Below are 17,500 nucleotides of genomic sequence, written 5' to 3' on the forward strand. Positions count from 1 at the left end.
GATATATATCATATCCGATATCCCCCTGTGGAGTCTAGACACTGGTGGTCGTGACAACTCCTGGAACTGATGAATCTGATATTGTGTTGCTTGAAAGTTGAAACTTTTATTTTGATGAACCCTGGGCCGGGAAGTATGGTGTAGTTGTCGCTAGCTTGCCGCTGCAGCGGTCGAGGTGGATTCAGCCATATTCCCCGATCCCTCCGCCACACCGGGAAGCGACGGGCAGCGGCCAGGAAACAAGCCTGGAAACACCGAGAAAAACACGGTGTAAAGACCGGGACCAGAGCGCTTCATGCCCGCTAGACTGTGAGCCGACACGCCCCGGGACTAGACAGAGACCGCGGTCTGAGCAGGAGCAGCGGACCGGACCGGACCGACTCTGACCCACATCACATCCCGGTCTGAGGACAGTCCAGATTTATCTACCGGGATTAAAGCGTGTGATGTGGTCTGAAGAACCAGGACCAGAACCAGAACCCGAACCCGGCCCAGGCTGAGACCAGATAAGACCAGAAAGAGAGTGGACCGGAAAAGATTGGAAAACAAAATGTCGGGAATGTTTTCTGGGCTGCTGCTGGCGAGCTAAGCTAGGCGGCTAACAGCTAGCTGAAGTTAGCTAGTTAGCTGGTCGGACAGGAGCTGTGAGTCCACATCAGGGCCAGAGGTCTGTCTCTCTGACCCAAACCTGACAAGAGTTTGTCCACAAGTCAATGACTGTCTTGTCTGCAGAGCTGCACAGAGTAATCCATTACTTTAGCTCTCAACTATTAAAATAATCACCAACTATTTCTATGTATGTATATGTATATGAAAAACATATGAAAAAAGGCAACATTATCTGGTTCCAGCTTTTTAAATGTGAATATTTTCTGGTTTCTTTACTCCAGAGTAAACTGAATATCTTTGGGTCGTGGACAAAAGAAGACATTTGAGGACATCATCTTGGGCTTTGGGAAACACCGATTGTAATTTTTCACAATTTTCTGACATTTTATAGACTAAACAACTAACCGATTAGTCGAGAAAATAATCGATAATGAAAATAGTTGTTACTTGCAGCCCTAGTAGAGACGTAACAGTGGGACTATGCTCAAAACACTCATAGAAGTTTAACAATTCATCAGTTTGCTGGGGACCCCGCTGGGACCGCCTCGAGGACCCCTGGTGGTCCCAGGAGCCCACCTTGAGAACCTCTGCTGCAGGAGACTGGTGGAGTGTGGGAGTTGTAGTCCTGGAAGAACCTCAGGTCGCTTTAAAGATGTCCGCCAAGGTGCGTCTGAAGCAGCTGGAGGAGCTGCTGCTGCAGGAGAGGCAGTCTGGTTGTGGGGAGTCTGGGTCCGGGTGGGCGGCCCTCAGCGTGGAGACCCTGCTGGACCTGCTGCTCTGCTTCTACAACGAGGCCCGCAGCTCATCGCTCAAGAGGGAGAAACACGTCACGGACTTCCTGGAGTGGGGTAAGACAAGCCGGGGTCTTGCTGGGGGCTCTATAGGGGCTCGGGGGTCCTAGGGCAGAGGTACCGCTTCTGAGGCAGTGGTAGCCTAAAGGTTAGAGAAGCGAGCTTGTGACCGGAGGGTCGTCTGCTCCATCCCTGGGACCGACGGGATGAATCTGGGTGGGGAAAGTGAAAAAGCAGCACTTGACCCTCCCTCATTACCACCACTGAGGTGCCCTTGAGCAAGGCTCTTAACCCCAACCGCTCCAGTGGAGCTGATCAGTGGCCAGCAGATCAGACTGTGGTTGCACTCGTCAGCTTCTCTTTGCTTGTGTGCGTGTGTGTGTGTGAGTGTGAGCGAGCATGGTCAACTTGAAAAAGATGGGAATCTCAATGTAATTAATTACCCTGGATAAATAAGGGTAAAAAAAAATAATCAAACTTTAGTTTTTCACATCAACGAGCCTAAACTGACACAAATTGGACCACGGACCCCCATTTGATAAGATTTTGCCCCAGGGTCCCCCATATGTGATTAAGATTTTTGCTTTTACATGTTTTATTACAGAAAGTGTATGAAACCCATGACCAAAGCAGTCATACATTCTGTCATTGTGTTATACTTATGGGTGGAATTGTAGAGAACATAATGTGTATTCCCCTTTTTGCTGGAACCACTGCTTTAGGGGGTCCAGAGATCCTATACATACGGCAGGTGTACTTTATTTATTTATTGAAGGCCCACTTATGAATTACACAAGTGCAATGGTCTGGAACAATGCCAGCAAAAGACACCAACATAAATCAAAGTCCCTAAAAGATGAAAGGGCACATCTCAAATTTCAAAGTCAAGGAGGACAAAATACTCACATTTCACTTATGTATTCGGCTGACATCACAATAGAAAAATGCTTACGCATTTCAGCACAGAGCCTTCTTCAATCAGAGCGTCAAATCAAAGTCCGTCACTGGACCAGAACAGAATTTAAGCATGGGTTTAAGTAGGCCTACACGCCAGGGTTTAAGTAGGCCTACACGCCAGGGTTTAGGTAGGCCTACACGCCAGGGTTTCCGTTAAGCATGGGTTTAGGTAGGCCTACACGCCAGGGTTTCCGTTAAGCATGGGTTTAGGTAGGCCCACACGCCAGGGTTTCCGTTAGCCGGTAATTACCGTAAATTCGGGACTATAAGACGCACCGGTCTATAAGCCGCACCTTCAAAGGTGACTATTTTTTTCTTCTATAAGCCGCACCGGTCTATAAGCCGCGGGTGTTTTGATGTTTAATTACCATATGTAAGGCTTCGTGCACAGAGGGGATTGTCGGGAAAGAGATGGCTGTTTGGGGAAGCTCCCATTTATTAACATTTCAACAAAACAAAAGTCAGGTCACTAATCCCCAGACAAAATCACACATTGTGGTATTTTTTGTTTTTTTTACAGTGCACACAGTGTCCGCGGTGTGGTGAAAAGAGGGCAAGAGAGGAAATTAAAACAGAAGTGGATTTATAGTTAGAAAGAGTGCTAAAGAAGAGAGAATTCCGTTTTTTATTTTTTTATTTTAGTTACTCACAGTACTATTGACCAGTCCAACTCAAAAGATATTCGGCAGTTTCACTTTGAGCTCTTGTTCCGCCGCTGTCCATCAATGGTTATGACGAGTCTCGCTGGGTACAGTACGCCAAAGCGATATCCATTGACTCGATGATGCTGTTGTATGTTGCGCGTTTCTGTTGCACCAACGCGGAGAGGTCCTGCCGGACGAAAAAGCGTGTACCCTCCCAGGTGAGGGGCTTCTTCCCCGCAGCCTGGAGGATGAGTTGACGGTCGGGCCAGCGGAGTAGGCAGATGAAGATGGCCCTCGGTGGCAGGCCGGGGTCTGGACGTGGCCGAGGCGCCCGGTGTGCCCTGTCCACCTCTGGTGGTTTCTCGCCTTCCTTCAGGTCCAGGATGTAACACAGGATTTTGCCACGAAAGCGTCCATGTCACCAATCTCAGCTCCCTCTTTTACATTGATCAGGCGAATGTTATTTCTTTTACTCCTGCTGATTAAGTCATCAACCTGCGTGTGCAGGGTTTCGATTTTGCATTTTATCCATTTTCGGACTCACTGTGTTGTTTTTGTCCTCCAGTGCGCGGATGCGCTTTTCCGCATTATAAACTCTGTTCACGGTTGCCTTAGTTTCTTTAGTGAGTGAGTGGATGGACTTCTGCACGTTTTCAAACTTGTTTTCAAGCTGCTCAAAACCTCTGAGCGATGTCGGACTTAATCGATAGTGTTTCACGGAGTAAAAGTTTAGCCCAAGCGGTGTATCTCCAGCCTCCAGCAGGTGAGTCATTTCCTCATTCATGGCGTGATTGCTTCGTCTTTTTCTTTCTGCTTACCTGTGTTGTGTTATGTTATGTTATGTTATGTTGTTAAAAGAGGGCAAGAGAGGAAATTAAAACAGAAGTGGATTTATAGTTAGAAAGAGTGCTAAAAAAGAGAGATTTTTTTTTTTTTTTGGAAAAAATCCATAGATAAGACGCACCGTTATATAAGCCGCAGGGGGCAAAAAAGGCCAAAAAACGGGGAAAAAGCCGCGGCTTATAGTCCGGAATTTACGGTAGTTAGGTAATTCATTTCCTACCGGTAAAATCAAAGTCAGACAAATGAAAATCTGGCGCTCACAAAGTGTGATGAAAATAATCCCCTCAGCACAATTTGAGTTGTATTAAAATAGGCTCAAATTCCATTTCCACACAGCTCCTATTAAATTGCCTAAATTAATATTTGTACGCGTAGGTTATAGTGTAGGCTACTGTATGTTATGCGATGAACAAAACGACAAAACATAATTCACAATTAGGATGCGTGGCTTTGCACGCGCTCCTCTGATTGAATGCGTGCGCCTCGGTCGGTCAGCAGCCCTCAACAGGTGGAGACTGTGGCTAGCGGGCGCCTGCATACCCACATGCAGAGATGAGATCAATCAAACCTTCAAAAGTATTTTCTGACTGGAACTAGGAAAGCCACGGTGTGAACATTTTCACACCAAATAATAAGCACGTGACGTCACCGGTATTACCAGTTACACCGGGAAATGTAAACAATAGGATTGTTAGTTCCTACTAGTTCATGTTGTTCCCGGGAACAATAAAGGCCTAAACAGACTCGTCCGTCCGCCTCGAATTGGAGCCGTCTCGCCGTCTGCCGGCGCCAGCGAGCCCTACATGCTCGGACGCCACTACGCCCTCCCTCCTCCCACCCCCCCTCCTCCTGTGGAAGCTCCGTGTGAAAATGGCGGAGATTGTGTGCCAGGCAGTCTGAATGAAATTGAATGTAACGTTCCCAATTCTATGTATTAAATTCTAAAAAACGACCCTCAACATTTGGGAAGGCTAAGCCACACAACTAGTTTGTTATAATCTAACGTCATGCTTTGAAAGGCGACTTTACGACGATGAGCCAAGGCAACGGCCAGTCACAACTCTCGTGCAGCTGACGTCACGCACGTATCGTCGGCGCTGAGTCACATTTTCGAGCAGCCGACGGCGCCCCCTCCCCGTAGGACGGCGCTCCACCCGCCGTCATACGGGGAGGGCGGGGCGAGGCTCTGACGGACGACCATGTTTAGGCCTTAACAGTGAGACACCAGTCGAGTATCCATAGCAGCGAACGCTAGACTAGAGCGAACGTTACGTTATATGTACGTTGATAATACAAGTTTTAAAGTAAGCAAGAGTATGCTTTAAGCATCCATTCTGTAGGTTCATAGAGACAAGACGCACGCTGCTGCTGTTTAAAGTACTAACGTTAGCATGGACGCTCACAGTCATACAACACTGGCTGCATCACAACTCATGGCTGCATCTGACTCGAGACAACTTTTCAGACGCCCGTGGAGACAATCTTTCTCAAAAGAAACTAACGTTAGCGACACACCTGGAGACTTTTTCTGACATGGGATTAACAATACCAGCAAGCAGCAGTAAGCAGGCACTGACTGAATGCTGGTAAGTCCTCCCTCCCTCCCGCTAGCATTGATGCTAAGTTAGCATCGACTTTTCGCTGTGGAAAAAAAGGCACATTTCCAGAGATGGCCCGCAGTGACAACAGTATGCACACACAGGCTTAGCTAAGGGTCTTACCTACATGTGTATGAGGAGGGCATCATTTGTGTTCATAAGATGCATAGCGTTAACTAACGTTAGTTGCTGGTCTAACCAGAACAGCGGAGCCACACTGCAGCCGAGAGGGAGCGCTTGTAATTTACACCGGCGCTGAAACTGCGGAGTTTTCCTTTCAATTCTTCCTCCATAAAAACAAAAGGTGTTACCGGTGGGCACGTTATGTAATCGGTGTATGTCTCGCCACCGGGTAACCCCGGTAACACCGAATACCGCGACAAGCCTACCTGGAACCAAGCGGGTCTACATTATTGTCAATGACGACGATAGCATAAAATAAAGCAGACTACAGCTGATTGACACGCGGTGGTCCAACTCGCTTTCAGAACGGACAATAGGCTAGACTCACGAGCTCAGCTGGGAATACTTGCTGAACTTTAAACTGGAAGAAAAGGTAAGAATATGCTATTATTGTTACTAGGGATGGGTAATGAATTTCACATTTTCAAATAATAGTTTTTATTATCAAGTCATACTTTATTGAAAGTCGAAAATCGTTTATTTATTTCATATTTATATATATATATATATATATATATTTTTACCGGCGCCTGTCTCTTTAAGAGCGACATGTCCATGTGACATTCCCGTAGCTGCGGTGCACCAGAGCTGCGCACTAGCCTGTCAGTGTATCGACAGTAGCACCTCTGGTAGCACCCAGCAGCTCCTAGGTACAAACGGTAGAAACGTAGTAGAAATGGTCTCTTAAACTGTCTATATTACAGCAACACTCAGCCACAAGGAAAAGCTTTGAAGGCTCGTTAGTTACTGCATGAAGAAAATCTGATATTCTGTCTACTGTTCCCCGGGCCATCTCGGCGATGCTAACGTTAGCGTAGTAGGCTAACGTTAGCGTAGTAGGCTAACGTAGGCTCAGGTCTGGCTGCCTAACGACAATAGACTGCCAAAGTCACGCCCCCTCTCCCTCTCCATGGGATTCCAGCCGCCATTCATTTTCCCATAGACCTTGGGAAAAATGCTTATAAAAATGGTTTTACTTGGTCAAACCAAGCGATTCAACCATACTTAGAATCAGGGGAGACAATATAACATTTGACTCGCCTTTTTTTTTTAAAGGGATGGCCGAATTTCGACTAAAAAGTCGACTTTGGCCCAGTGAATTTCGAATAGTGTTTTTGCTAAAAATGCCCGTCCCTAATTGTTACTTTTAGCCTTCACCTGAGAACTGAAAGTACTTGCCAGTGTTGAGCCCTATCTATCCAGGGTTTATTTTTTTAGGTGATGATCCTGCTATCAATTGTTTTTAAGGTCAATAAACACTAGGGGTGTCACGATACACTCAGTTCACGATACGATACACGATACTGGGTTCACGATAACGATACGATTACGAAATTTTAACAATATTTTTTTGCGATCGATTTGTAAGTTGAGGGGGCATCCTCCACGCTAATTTGAGTAATTTCACCATTTTCATCCTCCGTGTCTGTAACGTCCCTCGTCTGTTCAAACAAAGCAATGAAAAGGAGAGCGAGCATGCAATCAGATGCAGATCAGTGCCACCATGTTCAGCTTCTTTTTCTCACGATATGAGATTTCATCTCAACGATACATATTGTCACGTTTTGATATCGCGATATATTGTGGGACGATATATTGTGACATCTCTAATAAACACAGATCTAATATTTGATTGGAATTTATTCCATTTGTCCCAGGAGACTGAAATCTGCCGGACACGTTGACCGACACCAGAAACGCTGCTACACACATTCAATACTAACAGTATGGTGGCTTGGATCAGTGGAGAAGTGGTTGCCTATAAATATGCCTTGCACCTGGGCACTTGGGCACTGACCCCATTGTGAGCGCATGTGCGTCACACATGCGCTCATGGTCTTGCGCACACACACAAACACAAGTAAATGCATGTTCAATCACACACCGCGTCAGACACTATTGTGAGTGACACAAGGTCCGCTCCGGATTTGATTTTTAGTTCGCTCCAGATTCAGACCTCGCTCCGGGGTTTAGGGAGCCCTGCTATAGGGGGGTCCTACAGGGCTTCTACACGGGGTCTACACAGGCTCCAGGGGTCCTCGAGAGGGCTCCAGGTCTTTCAGGATATTCAAGGGTTCTGTGAGGATGGGCCAGGGTTTCTCTTGGGGGTCTATCTCTCTCAGGGTCTGTAAGGAGGGGCCAGGGTTTCTCTTGGGGGTATATCTCTCTCAGGGTCTGTAAGGAGGGGTCAGGGTTTCTCTCGGGGGTCTATCTCTCTCAGGGTCTGTGAGGAGGGGCCAGGGTTTCTCTTAGGGGTCTATCTCTCTCAGGGTCTGTGAGGAGGGGCCAGGGTTTCTCTTGGGGGTCTATCTCTCTCAGGGTCTGTAAGGAGGGGCCAGGGTTTCTCTTAGGGGTCTATCTCTCTCAGGGTCTGTGAGGAGGGGTCAGGGTTTCTCTTGGGGGTCTATCTCTCTCAGGGTCTGTGAGGAGGGGCCAGGGTTTCTCTTAGGGGTCTATCTCTCTCAGGGTCTGTGAGGAGGGGCCAGGGTTTCTCTTGGGGGTCTATCTCTCTCAGGGTCTGTAAGGAGGGGCCAGGGTTTCTCTTGGGGGTATATCTCTCTCAGGGTCTGTAAGGAGGGGCCAGGGTTTCTCTTGGGGGTCTATCTCTCTCAGGGTCTGTAAGGAGGGGCCAGGGTTTCTCTTGGGGGTCTATCTCTCTCAGGGTCTGTAAGGAGGGGCCAGGGTTTCTCTTGGGGGTATATCTCTCTCAGGGTCTGTAAGGAGGGGCCAGGGTTTCTCTTGGGGGTATATCTCTCTCAGGGTCTGTGAGGAGGGGCCAGGGTTTCTCTTGGGGGTCTATCTCTCTCAGGGTCTGTAAGGAGGGGCCAGGGTTTCTCTTGAGGGTCTATCTCTCTCAGGGTCTGTAAGAAGGGGCCAGGGTTTCTCTTGAGGGTCTATCTCTCTCAGGGTCTGTGAGGAGGGGCCGAAAAGCAATTCAGGTAATGACACAGCCCTCCTTCGCCATGGAAGACAATGATAGACAATATAGGAGCATTGAACTAGCCCATTGGCATTCAACAATAACGATTTAAACACATAATCTGCGTTATGAATATGAATGCATATGAATTAATCACTCCGCCATTAAATAATTGAAGACAACTCATGGTCTGATGCATTTCCTCAAGTCCCAATTGTTCTGTCACTCTATCACGTGGAAAATTCATTTCAATTTGAATCCTACAAAGCTAAATCAAGCCCGTTAGAAATAGACAGGATAAAGGAAGCTAGGCATTTTTGCCTTCAAAATAAAAGCAGTAATTTATAACTGGGTAGAACTGTCGAGTCACTACAGGCTAAAATTGACTTTTACTTCTCTGTGTTCTATGTGTTTCGGCTCACACACACAAAAAAGGTTGCAACATGCACCAATAAGGCTATTAGTTTATTTAATTGCCATTATTGTGAAGGTTTTAACCAGAAGTTACCATGTTATTCTGGCTCACATTTGACGCTGCTCTGAGTTTCTTGCGGCTTCAGTCTGCACGCGAATCGTTATCACAAACACCGTGTATAAACACGAAATCAAAGGCGAGAACGCAATGTCAGTTTGCCGTTTTATACAGACCGTTGCCCTCTAAACATGGCCATAGTGTCACCACCTGAAACAGTCTGGAAGCTTCTGGACTGAAACAGTCTGGAAGCTTCTGGACTGAAACAGTCTGGAAGCTTCTGGACTGAAACAGTCTGGAAGCTTCTGGACTGAATGATGATGAGCAGCAGAATGCTCACCTGGCCTGGATTCTATCTCTTGTGTAGAACCTGGAGCCAGCTAGCAGCCTGTGGTCAGGAGAGAGAGAAAACATCAGCGCTGACATGTCCAGTGCCGTGTGGTATAAGTACAGCATAACAACATAACATAACATGTAAAGTATTGTATACTATAGTATATAGCATAGTGTATGTGAATGCTTATTCAAGCTGCTGTAGGATAGGTCAGGCTCCAAGCCTTGGTCTAGCGCCTCACACTGTGGTCTAGTTTGACCTACTTTGGCCCGGTGTGGTCTGGTTTGGCCCGGCGTGGTCTGGTTCGGCCTGGTTTGGCCCGTTGTGGTCTGGTTTGGCCTGGTTTGGCCCGGCGTGGCCTGGTTTGGCCCAGTGTGGTCTGGTTTGGCCCGGCATGGCCTGGTTTGGCCCAGTGTGGTCTGGTTTGGCCCGGCATGGCCTGGTTTGGCCCAGTGTGGTCTGGTTTGGCCCGGCATGGCCTGGTTTGGCCCGGCATGGCCTGGTTTGGCCCAGTGTGGTCTGGTTTGGCCCGGCATGGCCTGGTTTGGCCCGGCATGGCCTGGTTTGGCCCGGCGTGGTCTGGTTTGGCCCGTTGTGGTCTGGTTAGGCCTGGTTCGGCCTGGTATGGCCCAGTGTGGTCTGGTTTGGCCCGGCATGGCCTGGTTTGGTCGCTTGAAGGTGCATCCTTAACTGATGATGGACATGCTTGTCTGGGGCATAACTCTTAAAAAGTGGTTAAGGACCGCCCACCAGCCAGATGTCTTTTTTTTGGGGGCGGGCCCGGCGCTGCCAGCGACAGACTGATGGCAGCATTAAGGGCCCTATATTTTCTGTGATAACAGAACCACGGACGGAATTGCGGAATTGAGAATTTGAAAAAGCTCTAACACAGATTCCATAGGGCAACATTTTTGACAAAACACCCTCCACATAAATATGTGTCACACATATTTATGTGGAGGGTGGCCTGCTTTTACAATGGTGAAAATCTAACATTTTTGGGGCAAAACATGGAGCATTGCAGAATTTTAAATTATTTGGCTGAAGAAAGTAGGCTTAATTATTAAAATCAAAAGTAGTTTATTGCAGTAACCTAAATTATTTCATAATTCTAAAAAAAAAAAAATCTCTTTTGGATTGGGGTGTTTTTGAGAGGGGGTCTTGCGCGGGGCCCTTACGTCACCTCACAACTTGGTTTTCACTTTGAGAAACCTATCGAGGAGGCTGTCAGAAAGACAAGTCATCAAAAAATAATCAATCCTCATAACCCCCAAATTAAAATTAAAATGGAGAAAAATAAATCCGGATTTGTTTTTGTTTTTAACATTGCATATGGCCCTACATTTTCATTTTTCATTTCCATCCAACTAGAAACTCTCCCATAGGCCTATAACTTAGATCAGTGGTTCTCAAATGGGGGTCCGGGGACCCCCAGGGGTCCATGGCACTTTGCAAGGTGGTCCGCGAAAAGTTTTCAGGAAAATAAAAATAACTTTTTCGTTGTTGCAAAAGCTTCATAGTTCAATGAAAATATTTTATGCTTTAAATCTAAAATGGTTCATGGATTATATTCTAATCTAACAAACCTATCAATTAAAAAGTCAAGCACGTTACCATGGAAACAATTAAGCTTAGCCCAAAATCACAAATCAGAATGAGGGGGTCCCCGGTATATTTTCTATCTTGTAAGGCGTCCTTGGCTGAAAAACATTTGAGAACCTCTGACTTGGATAGCTCTCAGTCTCATATCAAAAGTTACGAGTATTTAATCTGTTATGTGTCTAAAGGTAAAAAGTGAGAATTCCTTTAAACATTCCACAACATTCCATTATCTCCAGCACCAAGGAGAGAGAGCATGGAACAAACACACCAGCACTGAAAACAACAATAGGCTTTGTCACTTACAGCAATCTGAAATCATAGCTAAGCTTGAGCAAACTGGCTGCCAAGATGGACTAGACAGCACAACCAGGGGCCGGTTGCACCAACTGGTCTTAACTATGCCTGGTCGTAACTCCTACGTCGGTCTTAGTTAAGACCATGGACTTACGCCTGTTGCACCAACACGGCTTACTCTGGTCTTAACTACGCTGGTCATAGCAATGCGCGTTCATGTGAATTGTCGGGGAATGCCCTCTGATTGGCCCACATGTGCCTCGCGCCGTCACCCACTACTGTATGTGCGTCACTACACCCTCCCTCCTCCCACCCCCCTCCTCCTGTGGAAGCCCCGGGGGAAAATGGCGGCGGCGATTAGTGTCAGGGAGTCTGAATGAAATTGAATGTAACGTTCCCAATTCTATGTATTAAATTCTAAAAGAATTAACGCCAACATTTGGGAAGGCTAAGCCACACAAGTAGTTAGTTATAATCTAACGTCGTGCTTTCAAAGACGGCGAACTGGCGATGTTACGACGATGACGGTCAAAAAGGTCTCTGCGGAGATCTCTGTTACAGGCAGGCTCTACGCCTCCTCCTGACGAGGCGTAGGAGTTACGCCTGGTCTTAGTGAAAATAAGGCTTAAGTCGTCTTGGTGCAACCGGCGTAGCTGTAGGTCGTAAAGTTACGACCAACTTAGCTTAAGACCAGTGTAAGACCAGTTGGTGCAACCGGCCCCAGATTGTCAACAAAGCAGAGCTATCATGAAGTCCATGCTGCTGGGTAATGTTAACGTTATTTTCTTACAGAAGATAGCCAAAGATACGAGCTAGCACGGCTTAACTCTTATTAACCAGTAGGGGTGGGGGAAAAAATCGATTCACTTAAGTATCGCGATTTTTAATGTCACGATTTTTTGAATCGATCTTTTATTCCAGAATCGATAATCGCAAAAAAAAAAAAAAAAGGGATTTTTTTTTACTTTTTTTTTTTTTGGGTGCCCGCAGTCAGGCCACTCACTGAACAGCAGGCCAGGCGCCGCCTACTGGTTTACTAGTGGTTTTATTACTTTATTAGTTAGTCTGTAATACAGTAAGTAATAATTACACTTCAGGGTTAAAGTGGGTGCATCTCATTGTAAAATTGGACTTGGCCCAAATTGGGCTTCAAACAGACAAATTTCACACGCGTCGGCCCATATCAGCCTGGCCTGCTTGGTATCTAATGCCCGGCCTGAATTATCATCCCAGTCCGCCCCTGTTTTTAACTATATCGCCCAGCCCTACTCATGACAGTCTCTAGTGTATGATTCAACTTTTCCCATGTTCTAATCTACGGTAGTGTAAAAAAGCAAACAAACTGAAAAAAGAAAAGAAAAAAAGAAACAAAAATCGCAATAAATCGTAATATCGAATCGCAATAATAGTAGAATCGCAATAATTAAGAATCGCAATATATATCGAATCGGCACCCAAGTATCGTGATAGTATCGAATCGGGAGATAAGTGAATCGCCACAGCCCTATTAACCAGCCAGAACCCTTGTCTGCTGCTGTTGAATGTAGCTCTGTCTCCTGTCTGTACAAAACCATCATCAAAAAAGGCCTACAAACCTTTTTTATTTAGGATGGTTTTCTTAGTTAACTTATGTTGACTTTTAACTATTGTCAGTTGTATTGTCTGCTTGGTGTGCTTTTAACTCTGTAGCCCACTACAAATAAAATGTATTATTATTATTAATATTATTACTATTATTATTATTATTATCGTCTGACACATTTGAATTCCATTTGATTATTTGGCTCTTCTCATGGCTTGCCAGCCAGGTAGCTACTGTAGCTGCAGGCTAACAGTGACAGCACTGTGACTGTCTGGAGGCAGCTAGCTACTGTGACAGCACTGTGACTGTCTGGAGGCAGCTAGCTGCTGTAGCCGCAGGCTAACGGTGACAGCACAGTGACTGTCTGGAGACAGCTAGCTACTGTAGCCGCAGGCTAACAGTGACAACACAGTGACTGTCTGGAGACAGCTAGCTACTGTAGCCGCAGGCTAACAGTGACAGCACTGTGACTGTCTGGCGGCAGCTAGCTACTGTAGCTGCAGGCTAACAGTGCACTGTGACTGTCTGGAGGCAGCTAGCTACTGTAGCTGCAGGCTAACAGTGACAGCACTGTGACTGTCTGGAGGCAGCTAGCTACTGTAGCCGCAGGCTAACAGTGACAACACAGTGACTGTCTGGAGACAGCTAGCTACTGTAGCCGCAGGCTAACAGTGACAGCACTGTGACTGTCTGGAGGCAGCTAGCTACTGTAGCCGCAGGCTAACAGTGACAGCACTGTGACTGTCTGGAGGCAGCTAGCTACTGTAGCCGCAGGCTAACAGTGACAGCACTCTGACTGTCTGGAGGCAGCTAGCAAACTCACGTTATTATGGAGGCCACTTCTGTTCTTGTTAAGACCCGCCCTCCTCTGCCTCTGATTGGTTGCATGAGGAGTGATGTCTGGTCACGAAGCAGGACACTCGCTCTCTCTCATCCCTCCCTCCCTCATCATACACACACACACACAGACTGACACAGACACAAAATTAAAAAAAAAATTTTACAGGGTTCCCACAGGTCCTTGGGGGGGGGGGGGATACACTGGGGGAAACCTTATTGGTCTGATTATTTAATAATGTGTGTTTGTATTGATTACTGATGGTGGCTGATCAGACACACACACAGACGGAGCAGAGAGCTGGGGCACGACTGAAGAGCATTCCACTCATTCCAGCTGATCTCACACACACACACACACACACACACACACACACACACACACACACACACACACACACACACACACTCCCCTCCCCCTCAGGACACACGTTATCTCTGAGCTCTCTGTGGTGTTAACATCGTCCACACACCACGCTCATGGGAAATGTAGTTTTACTCCGGTTGCCTTCTCCTGCTCCTTGCAAATGCTCCCACCTGTCTGTGGCCTGAGAGGAACCTGTCTGTGGCCTGAGAGGAACCTGTCTGTGGCCCTGAGGGGAACCTGTCTGTGGCCTGAGAGGAACCTGTCTGTGGCCTGAGAGGAACCTGTCTGTGGCTCTGAGGGGAACCTGTCTGTGGCCTGAGAGGAACCTGTCTGTGGCCCTGAGGGGAACCTGTCTGTGGCCCTGAGGGGAACCTGTCTGTGGCCCTGAGGGGAACCTGTCTGTGGCCCTGAGAGGAACCTGTCTGTGGCTCTGAGAGGAACCTGTCTGTGGCTCTGAGGGGAACCTGTCTGTGGCCTGAGAGGAACCTGTCTGTGGCCTGAGAGGAACCTGTCTGTGGCCCTGAGGGGAACCTGTCTGTGGCCCTGAGGGGAACCTGTCTGTGGCCCTGAGAGGAACCTGTCTGAGGGGAACCTGTCTGTGGCTCTGAGGGGAACCTGTCTGTGGCTCTGGGGGGAACCTGTCTGTGGCTCTGGGGGGAACCTGTCTGTGGCCTGAGAGGAACCTGTCTGTGGCCCTGAGGGGAACCTGTCTGTGGCTCTGGGGGGAACCTGTCTGTGGCTCTGGGGGGAACCTGTCTGTGCAGACAGACAGATGAAACATGTTTCCCTGGAATGAGGGCTCTGATCAACCTGATGAGACCTGCAGTCTTTCACCCAGAGAGAGAGGAGAGTTTATTTAGCTGTGAGTTATGTTTTATTCCACTAAAAGCCTTAATCTTAGTCAAAGAAAATCATAACTATTGTTTCTTTAGAATTGCCAAAGTCATTGGAAAGATCCAGAGTTGGGAAAAGTACACACATTCTTTACTTAAGGAGAAGTATAGTTACTTGTGTAAATAAAGACTCTGGTAAAAGTAGAAATACTGATTCAACTAATTTACTCAAGTAAAAGTAAAAAAGTACAGGCAGCAAAATGTACTCAAAGTATAAAAGTAAAAAGTATTTCTACCAGCTGTTTCTGTGCAAAGCTAACTGGACCTCACGTCATATAATTCAAAGACTATTAAACAAAAAACAAAACAAAAAAACCCTCCAAACATGTTTTAACACATTCACTGCCAGCCGTTTTTTCAATACTGTAGGTAGCTTCTGCCAAGTTTTTTTTTTGAGGATTCTGGCTCATCTTTCAAGAGCCGAGGATTCTTTTCTGTTAGGATTTTGTGAACACAAAATATCTCAAAAGAACTAATAGAATGTGTGCTTTCTCTGTCTAAAAGAGTTAGTTTGTAGAGTTAGTAGTTATGTAGGCATTAGCAGTTGAATACAGCATGGTTTCAGCATCTGAAAATGAAAGGTGAGAAAAATGCCTTTTTGTGAAATTCGATAGAACAGTCACTTTAACCATTTATTTTTGGCATCAGTAAGACGTCAGACATCTAAACAATAGTTTTGAACAGTATTTTCCTCCATAACAGCAGGAAACCCCCCTCTCCTTCAAACTCCTCCCTCCGTGTGTGTTCTCCTCCTCCCTCCGTGGCTGCAGCGGGTCTGTCACAAGCGAGTTGCTGCTGTCTGTGCTGCCTGGCTGCCCCTCGTCGGGCGAGTCTGGATGGGCTCGCTCGTTTCTTGGGGTTTCGGTTAGGGATGCACCGATCGATCGGCACGTGACCGGAAATGGCCGATTTTCACGTGATCGGCCTCGATCGGTGATCTGTTCCGGTCACTCTAAATAGCCGATTCTGTGAGCCGATTTTCACATGACGTGCGCGCACCCCAAAGCACCGAGACAGGCACCCAGCCACCACACCACACACGCCAGCATACCTTCCTCGTTGTGGATTTTTTTCACCGTCAGTGAAGTAGACAAAGCTCGCAGTTTGTCACACATGCAAGTCGAAAATAAGCCGTGGAGACAGAGGTGCGGCCGTGTCCCGCTCGGCTGGAGTCCAGTCAGAGCGGCTCGCTTCACCTCACTGGCCCCCCTCTCTCTGCTCTCTCTCCCCGGGAAGCGGTGCTCCAGCAACCCGCCACCGCGCACAGCTGGCTTGGCGAGTGTGTCCAGTAGAACCATTCCCCGACCTGCTTTTCCATTCCACATCAGCGCTGCTGCCTCAGCCTGTCAAGTCATGTTGTAACGTGACGTGGATACAGGAGAGACTATTTGTTTCGTATTGCAAATAGAACGACATGAGAACGACGGACATAATAATAAAAATGCATCGGACTCACAAGTGTGCAACGTTTTCTGTGCGTGACGATATTTTTTTCGGATGGCAGATAAAAATACGCATACCAAACTTCGGACTGTGTGTAAACTCCGCCTGATATTCAGACTGAAGATCGTTACTGTAACTCATAAACTCATTTCCCCTCTACTCAAGAGGACTGGTCTGGAGCCAGTCTATAAACTCCTTGTCCATGGATCATTTTGATGTTCTGTTGCACCTGTTTTCTTTTGGAAAAGTAAATGCATGATAGCTGTGGGATATAGGCTATTGGATTTAATTTAATTTTTGTATTCATTGTATTTGCACAAAAAAGCTCTGTCCAGTAGCCTAACCTGGAACACTTTTATTTTGAGATGTGTTTGAGTGAGAAGGTCCTACTTCATGCAAATGATAAGAATTGTTTATTTGTTTATTTGGATCCCCATTAGATGTAAGAATTGTTCTATGAATCTTAATTTTTAAACATAGTTACAAAAACGTTTGTGTAAGCTGTCAATTGTTGTTTTTAGAAAAAAAAATCAGAATCGGCAAAAATCGGTATCGGCAAGTCAGACTATTCAAAAATCGGAAATCGGAATCGGCCAAGAAAATGGCAATCGGTGCATCCCTAGTTTCGGTTGAGAGCTTTGATGAAGCTTTTGCGATTCTGGGCTTTATGCTGCGTGTTTCAAAGTGTGTTCCACCCAGTCTATTTTTGGAACCCCCCACCATTGTGCGCCACCGTTGTGCTCCAGCGCGAAAGCGTTTTCGCCTACAGTATGAGAATGGCTTCCTCAAGCTTTTCCCTGCAGTTTTGGCTCGGCTTTCAATAGTCTGGAGAGCACTGTCGCCACTTAGTGGGTCGGTGGAATGGGTTGTACACGTTCGGTGGCTCCCATATTTATATAGGAGATGTAAAAGGGTTAGATCAACGTCCCACCGTCAATTTTTTTTTTTTTTTTTTTTGACGAGTTGACTCGCTATTGGCAGTCAACCGTTGGTTTCTGCTTGACGAGTTGACTCGCCAATGGCAGTGAACGTGTTAAGATGTAGGCCTAGAAAAAAGGATACTTTGATTAATAATTTGTGTCTGATGATGATATGTTTTTTTCCACAAAAGTTCAACTACGCTATCATTTG

The 17,500-nt window shown here is 46.6% G+C and overlaps 1 protein-coding gene across 2 annotated transcripts in view; it reads left to right on the forward strand.

Moving 5' to 3' along the window:
* The first annotated feature begins 225 nt into the window (after window positions 1–225).
* Window positions 226–17,500, forward strand: part of cdc42bpb (CDC42 binding protein kinase beta (DMPK-like)) — a 95,043-nt gene continuing 77,768 nt past the window's right edge. For both annotated transcript variants that reach the window (XM_083643607.1, XM_083643608.1), the window contains exon 1: window positions 226–1,457. In XM_083643607.1, coding sequence (XP_083499733.1) covers window positions 1,262–1,457 — 196 coding nt within the window. In that variant the 5' untranslated portion in view covers window positions 226–1,261. The remainder of the gene's footprint in view (window positions 1,458–17,500) is intronic.

The sequence above is a fragment of the Poromitra crassiceps genome, assembly GCF_964638095.1.
Source record: "Poromitra crassiceps genome assembly, chromosome: 9".
NCBI classification, from domain to species: Eukaryota; Metazoa; Chordata; class Actinopteri; order Beryciformes; family Melamphaidae; genus Poromitra; species Poromitra crassiceps.